Below are 15,030 nucleotides of genomic sequence, written 5' to 3'. Positions count from 1 at the left end.
GGACACATCCCAAATAGGGAGGCTCAGAGTGTGAGCCCAGGGCTGCCTCCATCAGAAGGTATTTTAGTCTGACTTCCCTGTCCTTTTTAGTTCTGGTCTTAAAGTCCCTGCAAATTTGGAACCTGTTTCTGACATGAGCCTCTCCTAGGCACTTCAAGCACCTGGAGTGTGAATCACTACCCAACATCAGCTTCTTGCACACATCATAGGGCTTGAAGCCTCGGAACAAAGGAATACCCCAGCATCGGGTTCCAGTACCCAAATGGTGGGAGCTGAACAGTACAAAAAAGTACCTCAATAAAGGAAACCTACTACATAGCTAATCTAACACTAAAACTATTAACGAGGACACATACTATATGTAAATGTAGAACAAGGGAAACTAGTGGTAGCAAGATAGAATGTTCCAGCAACCGTCACGGACACTAAGAAGGAACTGAGGGTGGATTTGGGAGCAGTTCTGCCCTTCATACCATTGCACAGCAGCATGAGGCAGCAGAGGGCATATGCAGCACCTTGACAGGTGCTGCCGAGGGAAAAATCTCTGATAACAGAGCATTGGGCATGCACCTACGTGAAATGAAATGGACATGTGCAATCACAAAGAAAAAACAGAATTTATTAGATATTTTTGTTTACATGTGAGTGGTCTTCAAGTGTAGCCACATGTACAACATGTTGGAAATAACCAAGAGATGATAAAATGTAGCAAAGCTTCAGACAAATGGAAAAGTCAGTTTCCTGGTCAGATAGTAGGGGAGTGCCTAGTTGGGGAGGAGGAATAGGGTTTTCTTGATTTGTTTTTTAGACTTTTGGCTATCCCTCCTTTGTGAGAAAACAGTAGTAGTCAAGGATCCAAATGAACTAGTATGGACACCCTGAAAATTATTTATTTCTTTTAGATGAAGTTTCAGGCTCCTAGAAAATAACAACACACACACATCCATGCCTATTTTATAAAAATAGCAAGAATGAAAAGGAAAAGCCTCCAACTACAGAAAAAAGAATGTTTGGGTTTCAAGAGAAACATCAGTATAGTAACTTTTACACTAAATGGCTTTGATCTTTTGTTGTGTACCTGGGTTTTAGTTTTCTGTTTTTACGGTATCCTGAGTTAAACATGTATATTAAATCCACAGCTATAGAGCAAGTTTAGCCTCTACAGCAGGCCTGCACAACTTGTAAAGCGGCGAGGGCTACATTACTCCAAAGAAAACAGCTGAGGGCCGAAACCTCCCGGCCCCGCAGAAACACCCTGCCCCAGGGCCGCCCAGCCCTGCGGAAACAAACCCTCCTTCCCCAGCGCTGCCCCACCAAAACAGCTGTGGGCCAAAAAGGAAGGTTGGGGGTGGGGAGGTGATACTTTATTTTAAATCAACCAGGGGGGCTCCCAGCTGAAGAGGTGGCTGGGAGCCGTCAGGGTCAAATTAAAGGGTCCGGGGCTCCAGCGGCTAGGGGAACCTGGCAGGGCCAGCTCTAGGTTTTTTGCTGCCCCAAGCAAAAAAAATTTGGCTGCCCCCCATCCCAGCCCTGGGTTCCCCCCTGTATCCTCCTGCTGCCCCAGTTCTGGGCTCTCCTCCAACCCACCCACACACACCTCCTGCCGCCCCACCAGTGACCCAGGGCTAACTCGCTCCCAGGGTGGGTCATTCAGCAGGAATTTTGGATGTGCACAAAACACAGACAGGATTGGTTCCCATATGGTTACAGAGCTGCACTAAAGTGGAACAATTTTCAGCTTGTGTGACTGGAGGATATCTGGTTGCATATTATAAGACTGTCCTCCATAAATGAGGAAAAGTTGAGGTACCTTAATTATTCTTTTGTTCCACTCTTTCTATGGGGAATTTGCCGATGCAATATCACTATCTTCCTTTTAAACAAACAAAAAGGCAATGGCTGTTGAAAATAGCAATTCCAGTCCTAATAAGCATTTCTTGCTCAATTTTATCCTACTTTTTCTACAGCAAGTTACAGTGGATCAGTATATTTGATTTGGGAGAAATGAAGTAACAGCTGCCCAAACTGAGCTTAAGCACTCCTGAATTTTGAGGTGTTCAAATCTGGAAGGCAGGTGATGGGGGGGCTGGCTATGGGCTCCGTGGGGGAGCATGGCAGCAATGTGTCTGGAGCTGCACGGAGCAAGACATGCTGGTCTGAGTGGCACAGTAAGGGGGCTGGGGTTGCAGAAGGGGTAGGGGGTTCCAGGGGGCAGTCAAGGGACAGGGAGTGGGGGAGGGGGGTGGATGGGGTGAGGTTCGGGGGGGCAGTCAGGGGACAGGCAGCAGTTGGATAGGCATGGGAGTTCCAGGGGTTTATCAGGGGACAGGTAGGGGGTGGGGTCCTGGGGGGAAGTTGAGGGGGTCTCAGGAGGGGGCAGTTGGGGACAAGGAGAAGGGAAGCTTAGATAGGGGCTGGGGTCTCAAGGGGCAGTTGGGGCACGGGTCTCGGGAGGGTGCAATCAGGGGACAAGGAGCAGCGGCATTTAGATAGGGGGTGGGGTACTGGGGGGCAGTTAGGGGCAGGGGTCTTGGGACAGAGGTATCGGGGACAAGGACCAGCAGTGCTTAGATAGGCGGTGGGGGTCCCTGGGGGGGCAGCTGGGGCAGGGGTCTGGGGAGGGAGCAATCAGCAGCTGCGGGCGGGGATTCAAAGGGCTCTGGGCTGCCAGTCGCTGCGGGGAGCCCTGAGCCCTTTAAATCCCAGCCACGGCCCTGCCACCGGAGCCGTGGCCGGGATTCAAAGGGCTCTGGGGTGCCCGAAGCCACAGGGAGCTCCGAGCCCCTTAAATCCCAGCCGCAGCTGGGAATCTCTGCGGGCAACCCAGAGCCCTCTGACTCCCGGCCGCGGCTGGGATTTAAAAGGGCTCTGGGCTCCCCACCGCTGCGGGCGGTCCAGACCCCTTTGATTCCCGGCCGCTGCTGAGATTTAAAGGTCTCTGAGTTCCCCGCCACTGCGGGCTGCCCGCAGAGTGTCGTGTGCAGGGGATTTAGACTCCCCCCACGGGCCACTCAGTGAGGCTCTGCGGGCCGCATGTTGTGCAGGCCTGCTCTACAGCAAGGGTAGTCAATAGGTGGACCGCAGGCCAAATCCACTAGACACTTTTGAATGGACCCTGAAATCTTTTTATTTACTACTTATTATTGTTTTTTTTTAAATAATTTTCTCTGGAGTCTGGACCTTGACTATACCTTGAACAAGAAATCTGGACTTCAACAAAAAACAATTGATTACCCCTACTCTACTGAACAGGCACACTCGTCTAATGTGCTGACAACGACATTAACACCAACATGTATCAGAAGTGAAATGGAATAAATATTAAATCAGCATTCAAAAGGCAAATTTCAACTCCATTTTTCCACTGATGCAATTTCAATTCTACTTTCAATCTGAACTTCTCCAGTACTCTCAACTTGAGAATTAATAGTGCCAACAGCATTATGATTACAATTTGGATCACAAGATAATGGAATTTCTGACTGATAAGTAACAAATTTCATTCTGCAAAGGTAGTTCAGCACAAAGCTTCACTACAGGGATAGTGATGTGATTCAAAAATTATAAAAAAGAGGTAAAAAAAACAAACAACAACAAAAACAATTACCTCTTACCTTTCATAACTGTTGTTCTTTGAGATGTGTTGCTCCTGTCCATTCCATTCTAGCTAGGTGTGTGCACACCCACGTGCACAGTTGGAGATTTTTGCCTTAGCGGTATCCGTAGGGTCGGCAGTTCCCTCTCAGTTCCTTCTTGATAACAACTCAGACAGAGAGGTAGGAGGGCGGGAAATGGAATGGACACAAGCAACACATCTTGAAGAACAATAGTTATGAAAGATAGGTAACTGTTTTTTCTTCGAGTGCTTCCACGTCAATTCCATTCTAGGTGACTCACAAGAAGTATCCCTGCAGGTGGGCTCGGAGTTCACAGTCGTGTGGCTTGCAACACTTCTCTACCAAAGCCATCTTTGTCTTGGGCTTGCTGGGTAAGCACATAATGAGATGTACACATGTGGATAGATGACCAGGTATCAGCCCTGCAGATGACCAGGTATCAGGCCTACAGATATCTTGAATAAGCACTTGAGCCAGAAAGGCCACCGATGAGGCTTGCGCCCTAGTCGAGTGAGCAGTTACAACCACTGGAGGAGGCACTTTTGCCTGTTCATAGGAAAACCAGATACAGGCAGTGATCCACGATGAAATCCTCTAGGTGGACACCGGATGACCTTTTATCCTGTCTGCTACTGTGACAAACAGCTGCATCAACTTACGAAACAGCTTGGTCCTTTCAATATAAAAGGCTAGTGCTCTCCTAACAATAGAGTGCAATTTATGGTTCTCCTCAGACCCATGAGGCTTTGGAAAGAAGACTGGCAAGAACACGTCCCAGCTCATGTAAAACTGTGAAATAACCTTGGGCAGAAAAGCTGGGTGTGGCTGCAGCTGGACTTTGTCCTTGAAAAACACCGTATAGGGCAGCTCTGAGGTAAGCACTCTAATCTCAGAGACCCTACAAGCAGATGTTATGGCTATCAGGAATGACTACCAGAGAGTAGAAGAAGAAGGGAACAGGAAGCCAATGGCTCAAACAGGGTCCCCGTCCCGGCACTAGATTCAGGTCCCAACAAGGGTTGGAGTCCCACACATGGGAACAGACCTCCAGACCTTTTAGGAACTAGACCATGATCAAAGACTGACCTGCTCTAGACTAGAGGGTGAAAGGCTGATAACAGCCAAGTGGACCTTAATCAATGAAAGGGATAAGCGTTCAACCCCATCAAACAGGAGGTCATGGATTGAGGACTGCATCTAATGGGATAGGCCCATGGTCTGAAGCCAAGAATTGCACCTCATGACCACTACTGAAGCGACCACCCTGGGCGCCGAATTAGCTGCATCCCACGCCATTTAAAGGGAGCAGCGTGCTGCTGTAGTACCCTCCTCAACAAGGACCCCGAATTCTTGGGCTGAGTCCTGGAGCAGGGAGTCTTTGAATTTATGGAAGGAATCCCATAAGTTAAAGTTATATCTCTCGAAAAGTGCTTGGTTGTTTGCGACCCTGAACTGAAGGCTGGCTGTGGAATACATTTTCCTTCCAAATAGGTCCGGCCTCTTGGCCTCTATTTTTGGGAGTAGAACTGGATTGCCCGTCTTTCTTGTTGGCCTCAGAAACCACCAACAACCCCGAGGGAGGGTAGGTTTACAAATATTCAAACCCCTTGGCTGTGACAAAATATTTCTTTTCAGCCCTCTTGGAGGTGGGCATGGTTCAGGATGGAGTTTGCCAGAGTACTTTGGCAATCTTTAGGACCCCATCGTGCACGAGGAGCATAGCACATGCAGGGGTTGATGTGGAGAGCACATTAAACAAGGTTTCCGATTGCTCTGCCTTTTCCTCCACTTATAGGCCTAAGTTCGTGGCCACCCTTCGGAGCAGGGCTTGGTGAGCGCCTTAAAATCGTTTGGTGGGCCAGCATGGGAGGGCTCTGCAACTGCCTCATATGGAGACGACGAGGATGACTGGACCACCAGGGGAGGGTCCAGGGCTTCATCCCTCATGTGGGAAGGTTTTGTGGTGGGCACTTGCTCCTCCGCCCCGGCGTCCGATTGCGTTTCTCACACCATTCCTGTTGTTTCTCTGAAATGGCAACTGACAATTGGTTCAAAGGCGGTACTGTCATAATTGGCATGCTCCAGGCACTCCAGTACGGCCATTGCACCAGTCACTAACCCTGCTGCCAAGATGACATCGTGGAGGTGGACACAGACTCAGGTGCCAAGTCATGCCATTCTACTTTGGTGAGTGGCTGAACTTTCCTTTCCGTGCCAGAGGAATCCCCTTCCAATGACCACAGTGAGGCCATCGATGCCTGAGTCTGGTGGCTAACTATCGCTGTAGGTGAACGATGTCTTGAATAAGCAGATCAGTGCCGGGAACAAGGGGATTGGGACCTTGTTGGGGAACATTACCACGGTCTAGGTGTCAGCGACCCATATCGTCAAGACAGTTGGTGGGAGGATAACCAGTACCAGCCATAAGGTGACAGATATCTCCGTCTGGGTGAACCTCGTCAACAGGGTGGAGACCAGGAGCACGGTTCTGACAATCCGAAGCCACGAACCAATGACCTGGATTGACGCAGATATCTGAGGTGCCGTGATTGAGAGCGCTGCCTCGGTTCCAGAGACCAGGGGCAATCGTTTGCCCTCTGGGAGGCTGTTACAGCTGGCTTTCCCTTGTAGGGAGCCTTTGCTAGGGTCATGGCAAGATGCAGTGACAGCTGCGCTAGGAGATTAGGCTTTGCTCTCTGGACACCAGGAGAACCTGGGAACGCAGCGGCTCTGTCAAGAGTCTAGGACCTGTACCACTTACTGGAGTTGGTGGCGGACCCCTCAGGAGGCTAGAAAGCCCAATGGGGAGGCACCTCCAGTGGTTCCGGGGCAGGTGGGCAGTCCGAACAGGGTCCTTTATCCAACGCCCCTTGTTCTTTCTTGCTCGGTGCCAAGTCATGCTTCTTCAATTTCTTCTTAGGCACCGGTGAAGGGGAGCAGTGCCAGGTACAACCCGGTGCTGGGGATGCACTGCACAATGAGGTAGAAGTACTGGGAGTCGAGTCTGGCCAGGACAGCTCCAAAGCCGGCCGGAGAGCCACCACCATGAGGAGGGCCCTCAAACAGATGTCGTGTTCCTTCTGAGTCTTGGGACGAAAGTTCTCACAGGTACGACACATTTATTTTACATGCGATTCCCCAAGCACTTCAGGCAGCTGCTATGGGGGTCATTAACAGGCATAGGCCTATTACAGTCAGCACAGGGCTTAAAACCTGGGGACCAGGGCATGCCCCGCCTGGGGCAAAGTCCCCACAGGGACCTTAACTAAGGCCTGGTCTACACTACGGGGCTAAGTCGACCTAAGTTACGAAACTCAGCTATGCGAGTCAACGTAGCTTAGGTCGCCTTATTGCGGCATCTACACCGCATTGGGTTGATGGGAGAAAGTCTCCCATTGACTTACCTTACACTTCTCGTTCCAGTGGAGGACTAGAGTCAATAGGAGAGTGATCACTAGACCTGCTAAATCGACCCCCAGTGGATTGATCGCCGGTAAGTGTAGACATACCCTTACTAACTACAATGCTTAACAACTACTTCACTAAGCTAACTACTGTCAACAAAAATATTTACAAAACACTAAAACAGGAATCAAAGGAGAAACCACTAACTACTTGCTAGGCAAGGGAAAGAAGCGCTCTGACCAACTGCCACAAGCAGGAAGGAACTGAGAGGGCATAGGGCTGGCAGCACCTAATATACTGACACATGAGCATGGCACTCAAGAGGTGCCACAGCTGATCCTATGGATACCGCTAAGGCAAAAATCACTGACGACTGTGCACGCAGGCGTGCACACACCTAGAATGGAATCGACATGAGCAAAAACTCGAACAACATATGCAGGCTACACAAGTTCTAAAAGACAGATTTTTGAAGATAACTGTCATAAGCATAGTAATAACCAACCTATTGACTGTAAACCTGGTAACCTCTGTAAAAAGTTACAGTATAGAGCTATTCATGTCCTTCTCAAACATTAGTTATCTGTATAATAAATATTTAACATAAAAGAGAAGTACATTTTGTTTTACACACCTTTTCTAATTTAACTATCTTGAAAGCAATTTTACCTTTTGTTAAGATAAACTACTAGTAATTTCCTTGCCTAGTTTTTGGCTGGTGCAAGATACTTTTTAACAAGTAGTAATTTTGATTCAAGTAGTAAAATAAGTTGTTCACCTTAACAGAGTAAAAGACAAATGTAATCAGACCTGTAACTAGTAAGCAAGTTTATTTGTAAATATTTCAAATTTATATCAACAGATATAAAAATGAAGGTCTAGCAACTGCAAGTGGGTTTTAGTGAATTTACTATGCTAACTCTCCAACCATGACTTCCACCTCACAGAACTTCGCCAGTGATAGAAAATTAAGGGGAAAAGGTTAGTTCAGACAACCATAGTATCACTATTGCTAAAATATGGCTGGGTTTTAAATGTTCTTGGGTGATAGAATAGCTTTGTTGGATCTCTAAAGTAACCTTCCCAAAACAAGCCAATATTAATTCCTTTGTGCTAATGATTTTACTTTGGCTATCTGATATTTGTTTTATAATACTGATCAGCGGTAACAGATATCTTACAAAAACAGGTAGAGACAAAACCCTGCCCTGAAAAGCTGCTATCAATAGAAGCTTCAGGATTTTAGTGGGGGAGGATGGAGGAAGACCAAACACTAGGAGTCTTCTCCATAACTTGAGAATTAATCTAGTCCATTGAAAGCCATTACTGAGTAGTTTGTTCAGCAGTTAGCTTCTGAAATACTGCAGTACTTTCAAGCTAACATACCATGATAGCTTTAGAGGCAGCACTTTACAGATACTTTGTTTAATCTGGCAATATGAGCAAAAGTAAGTACCTAGTGCCCTTATCAACGCATCTTAAAACATACCACCTCCTGTTATCTGTGATACGTCTGATACATGCATCTAGAACTTGAGTTACTTCTTTCATATTTATTTTGCTTAAAATAACTGCTTGTATGAAACAACAGATTACAAAGTAATCTGGAAGGCATTAGTATTCATGACTAATTTATTACAGTTTTTCCATACATAAAAGATCAATTAATCCATTACACTTAAATTGAAGAGATAGGTCCCTGATGAAGCACTAGTAATAGTACATCCTCCATTAATGGTTGAAGGAAGAGAAGGAAAAATAATCCTTATTTTTAAAATGTTTTCAACAAAACACTTTTTGCCAATAAGAACAGTGTATTTGCTGTGGTAATTGTTCACAACTAAGAATGGCAGAGCTGCCCTAAAAAGAAACAACGAGGAGTCCGGTGGCACCTTAAAGACTAACAGACCTCTTAGTCTTTAAGGCACAACCGGACTCCTCGTTGTTTTTGTGGATACAGACTAATACGGCTATCCCTCTGATCCTAAGAAAGACAGACTATTGGCCTAACTCTGCTGATGCTTCAGAAGAAGAAAATTCATAAAGTTTTAATACTACTACAAACATTCATTTGGCACCCATCATCATGGTATTTAGGTGCTTTCATGTGGCTCCTACTCTCTGCTAAACTCTCATGAAGTTAATGGTTTAACTTTACTGCTCTCAAGATAGGTTGTTCAATTGTTTACTATCACATCAAACCACAAAAATCCTCAAAATGTCCAATTCAATTAATTTAACACAGAAAAGTCATGGAATCCATGGACTCCCTTAACAACAGTCCAAACATAACTGCTTTAGCAGGGTTGAACCATAAGTATGCATCCAGTTTTGGCTATAGCATGACAGAACCACCAACTGCAAAGTACTAACTTACAAATTTAATAAAGAAATTAAGTATACCTGATCAGCTTATTCTACTTGTCATTGAACGTTTCCACCCCAAAATCACACTATTTTCTAACTGAAAAGATGCCAGAGAGTCCCCCTCCTGTACCAGAGTCACAAACCACTTCCTTTCAAAACAATTTCCATTTAAACCCAGTCCCACAGGCAGCAAATTGTGGAAACTAGTGAACCCACAATAAGAGTCATAGGTGCTGAAACTAGGTGTGCTGGGGATGCTGCCGTACCCTCTGGCTTGAAGTGGTTTCCATCACATACAGGGTTTTACAGTTTGGGTCAATGGCTCTCAGCATTCCCACTATACAAATTGTTAAAGCACCCATGATAAGAGAGTCTATCTGATGCTAGATTGTTCTCCATCCTCTCTTCTCTGACTAATACTGAATTTCTCCAGTCCAGGAAACAGGAAGGTCCAGGATTGTTTGTCCCTTCTAAGATCAAAATATGACTGGAGCAAATAATACCAAAGCCTCAACTTTTTCTCTCATTCTTTTAATTATGAAACCCTATATTTCGTGCATAGGCTTCAGGAAATGAAAGGCAAGAAAAGGAGAGCGTTGTGGGTCAAATAACCAAATTCAAGTACTATTGTAAGGAGTCAGTCCCGTCGCCTTAATCATAGAAAAATGTGAGAAAGTGGTTACTTAGACTCTAGGTACCCTGAGCCTTAGCAGCGTTGGAACTAAAGGTTTGTCATCATGGCCACGCAGCAGACCACGGGGGTATGAACTGCAGCACACACTGATGTACTGTTGTAACTGCCCCGTGTAGACCTTGCTAGCACAAACTAAAGGGTAACTAGTTCACATTAATGTAATCCTATAACAAACTATGAACCTTTTAGTTTGTGCTAGCAAGGTCTATAGTTACAGCACAATACTTCAGTGTGTGCTGCAGTTCATACCCCATAGTCTGCTCTACGGGGAAATGTAGACAAGCCCTTAGTCTAAGCAAACAAAAGTTCTGCAAAGCTACTTATGATTTCTGACTGCTGCGCTGACTTTATGAAAGGCCAGTTTTTGATAACCATGCTCAAACACGATACTCTTCAACTAGTCCCATTTTAAGAAAATGATTTAATGGGATTACTTATAGAGTGAATTGCTCTTCTACAGGAGTAAGAGTCACAGTAGTTGGTCCTTAGAAGTATTCCAACACACTCTGGAGATGCCTCAATCACTTCATTATATGAAAAGCCTTAGGATAGGATCACTTCCTATGAGGAAAACTGTATTTACTGAACAAAGATGACTTATTTAAGGATATTTAGAAAGCTGTACAGATTACATGCAAACCTGATGCTGCTCCACAGAAATTTAATTCATCATCATTTTACTCTTTGACACAAACTCGTATAGAGCGGAGAATCTGGGTTAAGATTATATTATGCAGGGAAAGTGACTTAATGCATAAGAATCTGATACCAAAGTTTCTATGGAATCAGTTTAGTGTTATTAATTTGTGGAAAGTGATTATATGGATAGTGAGACAGTGTAGCCTTACTTTGTGATATACATCAAAGCAGAAAGTTCCAATACTGAACACTGGGAATCATGGTAGAGTATCTGAGGTCAAAGAAAGCACTTTAACAGGTTTACTATTTAGGTCAGTGGCTCTCAAACAGTGGCTCAAACTTTTTCTTTCACATAGCAAACCTCTGAGTGCGACCTCCCCCCTTATAAATAAAAAACACTTTTTAATATATTTAAGTGGGACTTTTCTAGAAAGCACAGAAATTAATTTTCATAAATATAGATTAAATAGTTATTTACATAGTTTACATTATTTTTATGTGATTATACACACTTAAGTGAGCACTTCTATTGAAACGGTTGCTAAATCTCTAAGCCATATTTTTAGATAGACTGATTTTAGTTAGTGCATTCCCATGGCATGTTTTATAATAGACATGACCTTTAGAAGTCAGGCTCTCCTTTAATGAGTTCGGTTTTGTTATACCTTTTAGCTCTTATTTCTATTACACAGAAGGATTAATAGACAAGACTTTAGTCATTAATACATTGAAACAATGAACTGAATATAAATTATCTTCATTCAGTTAGCCATTTAAAATTCTTCAGTGAGTGGCTGGAGAGATATTTTATGTAATACATATGAACACTACAAGTATGGGAGATAGATGGCACACAGCAAGCCTTGAATATTAAAGTTAACTACAAGACTAGTAAGAGGAATGCCCTTCTTAGATGTTTGCAACAATAAGAGCAGCAGAGAAGAATCTGTCTCAACATATAAGTGCAACTCAATATCCACATAATTTTTCTCCCAAATACATATTTCTTCTGTGATTTCATTGTAATGCTGCTTAAAATTGTATCTTCCACATTCTCTTTAGACTGCACTGCATCCCAGTGAAAAATTACAAATGATTTTTCTTTAAACAGTGTTATTTCTGATGTGTGTATGTACAAATGAAATAGCTATAGCTGCCAAATATTTCCATGTATAAATTATTTTCTCTACTTTTGGATATTAAACAAAATTAAACAACACTAATGTACCAGGAAAATACTAAGCTCGATCCAGAATTCTCATTCCTTGTAACACAGTTTATAGGGTCTGCTTACTGTGATATTATCACCGCCCCACTATTTCCCCTCTTTTTTTTTTTTTTTTTTTTTTTTAAAAGAAAAACGAAAAATCCAGCATCCAGGCCCTCCTGCTTCCAAGAGACATTTCTTATGGTTATCTAAATAAGAGTTCTGTACTCTGAAATAGCATGTATTCTTTTGAGTTCTAAAAATAAAAAGAGGAAAACATCATATCAGAACAATGCTGACCTCGGCACATACGTTGGCCAAAGGCCTCATGACAGTTGTGAAACATGAGCTTTTTCTTGTCAAGCTAATATAGAAATTCATGTCTCCATGCCACAACTCTTGTGTTTTGACAAGCAGACTTTCCAAATGGTTTATAGGCTTACTCTATTTGAATAGCAATAGATTCACCAGTGAACTCTTGGAGCTTTGCCCAGGAAAGCAAGCCATGTTCTATGTAGGAAAGAGAGGGACATGGTGATTAGGCCCTTCACCTCTTATGTTGAAAATTATGGAATTAGCAGAAAGACATAATAGTGAAAAATTAAAACTAATGAGAAGTGTTTTTTGACATATTACCTTTGAACATTACATTTATCGGCTTTGGTCCCTGAAGTCAGTAGGAAATTCTGTCATTGTAAGGATGGCTGTACTGATTCATAGTCATTACAATATTTAAATAAACCAAAGCAGTCCAGTGCAAATATGAGCTGATTTTGATATAAAAGCAGCAAACACTATCCCTTCCCCAGGCACCTCAAACTCATGATATAAAATTACTGCAACTGGCAAGGTCATAAACAGCAGTAATTGACAGGCTACTCTGTAATTTGGTTAGCTAAGATTTCAAACAATTATTTGAACTAAGTTTTTATGATAGACCATATTTTAGAATAATCAATACAGTGTTTTATTGCTGTCCTCACATTCAGGACATAATCTGCTAGTTTTATTATGTTAATGAAGTATCTAAAATGGACTTCAACAGCTGATGAAGGTACTATTGGGTGACATAGAAGCCTGAGATTTCAGAGATTAAGCTCCTTAAAATAGTAGTATGCATACCTCACAAGCATTCCTCATTTTTCATTACAAAAAAGCTCCTTGCTCCTCCTCAACATAGCGCTGCTCTCTTCATTAAGAACTAGGATTTAAAAAGAAAGTGTCACAAGCAGTCCAGATTTTAAGAAGCAAGTATTATTTAAACCCATATAAAGGTCACTCCAGTACTATGGAGGACATTGCACATTAATTTATAATGTTTAAATCAAATTTTGAGCCCAGATTCTAACTATTTAAAAAGAAAACAAAAACGAGAAGTGCACAACCAATGTATTACTATTTTGCAAGACCATAATCCCTCTCTCACAAAAAACCCCAATGCTTTGTGCTCATCTGATCCCTCTTCTTGCTTTCCTGCAGATAACTAAAATATCCTTGCTAGAGATGCTCAAATTCCTACAAATATAATTAACGGTATAACAAACAAAAGAGAATAAAAGACAAATGTTGACGAACAAGAGGGAGCCTAAACCTTCTTTGGCAAGACTCTTTTCCAGTGAGCTTCATTCCACAATTCCCAGAAGTGTAATAGATTAAATCTTTGAGACTTCAATAAGTAGTGCCCTCTATTAATAGCTTCAGTAATACTGTTTCCTATTTTACACCATGGCATTAATTTGTTATCCTATGTCCACACAGTATGTGCACGAAGTTGCACCGAAAGTCAACTTTAAACAATATAAATATGAAGTTACATACACTGAGTTATGAGTGTTGGGGGATTCTTTTACATTTATTTCTATATTTCCATAATTCTAATACATATATTGTGTTTTTAGGAATTTAGTACGTTTTCTTTTTTGGGTGGACTTTGTTTACATGTCCTTTATAATTTTAATTTAACTTACTTTGAGATTAAAAACAAGCTAAATATTGTTAATATTAAAAAGATAATGGACTGATTTGTTTAGAGACCATTGCAATGTTCAGAGAAGCAGGAAAACAATATTTATTTCACAACAAAACAGTGAGCTTTATAAAAAACTAAAGTCCCACTTTTGAAAAATAATTCTCACTTTCCATAATTAGCACAGAATCCCATAAAGAATATGAAGATTTGAAAGTACAGTACTTATTAGAACAGCTGTTTGTTTACAAAAGCATACATGGAATTCAGCTGACATATCTAAGCAGCATGCATAACTTCTCTAGCTTAAGGTGAATAAAGTACTGGGTATGGAAAGACATACAGCAATCATTAAAATGTCACTTATATAAGTGCTAATGTGTTGAGGTAGGTTTGTTTAAGAGAGACTAAATATATATTCCAGAGTTAAAAATCAGCATTCTTGAAAATAGTCTCCTTTGTTTGCCCTCTGAAGAACTCTGCAAATATAATAGTCAATATTACAAAATATCAAGATAACTACCTATATCAATTTACAGAAGTAGCAGTTTGCTGCATCTGAAAGCAATAACAGTTTGGCAAAAATCTTACTAACATCACAAATAATAAAAGCAGTTAACACATGTATGGCAAATGAGTATATAACAAGGCTTTATCTACAGAAACACATCTGATAGGATGGTTATACTCTGAAAAGTGATTACCGGTAAGTGGTATTATCTTACTCAACAGATCTGTTCCCTCTGCATATTCACATAGCTAACTTTAGTGCCAAAACCAAATTTATACTTTTTTTTATTCCTGTTAGTCTATCAAAGTCAACAAGATCGTAAGAGAATACGCTCAATTCTTTTTTTGGTTGGTTGACATAATTGCTTTTAAGTTTCTATTAGTATATTTGTGCAAAATAACAAGATTGCCTAGTTGTAAATGAGAGCTTAACATGGCCTGTTTAAGATTTATACCTGTGGGACAGCAGTAGCTATTGAGTTTTGTTTTTGTACTTTTGATCTTTTCAAAGAAAAGTCTTTGATCATTTGGTGTGCTAATTTAAACATCTAGTATGAACAATTCAAACAATTATATGTGATCTTAGCCCCATATCAAAACATATTGGGACAAAAAGTTATAGTAA

General features: G+C 42.2%; 1 protein-coding gene across 2 annotated transcripts in view; it reads right to left on the bottom strand.

Moving 5' to 3' along the window:
• GARRE1 (granule associated Rac and RHOG effector 1) overlaps positions 1 to 15,030 on the bottom strand; it is a 104,238-nt gene that overhangs the window by 67,275 nt on the left and 21,933 nt on the right. The window contains exon 2 of one of the 2 annotated variants that reach the window (XM_050922816.1): positions 13,052 to 13,130. In XM_050922816.1, the coding sequence (XP_050778773.1) occupies positions 13,052 to 13,069 (18 nt within the window). In that variant the 5' untranslated portion in view covers positions 13,070 to 13,130. Of the gene's footprint in view, positions 1 to 13,051; positions 13,133 to 15,030 lie in introns of those variants that run through there. The other variant, XM_050922815.1, reaches the window with a different exon arrangement.

This window comes from Gopherus flavomarginatus, chromosome 14 (assembly GCF_025201925.1).
Source record: "Gopherus flavomarginatus isolate rGopFla2 chromosome 14, rGopFla2.mat.asm, whole genome shotgun sequence".
Classification (NCBI taxonomy): domain Eukaryota; kingdom Metazoa; phylum Chordata; order Testudines; family Testudinidae; genus Gopherus; species Gopherus flavomarginatus.
This window is presented reverse-complemented; position numbering and strand designations above follow the sequence as displayed.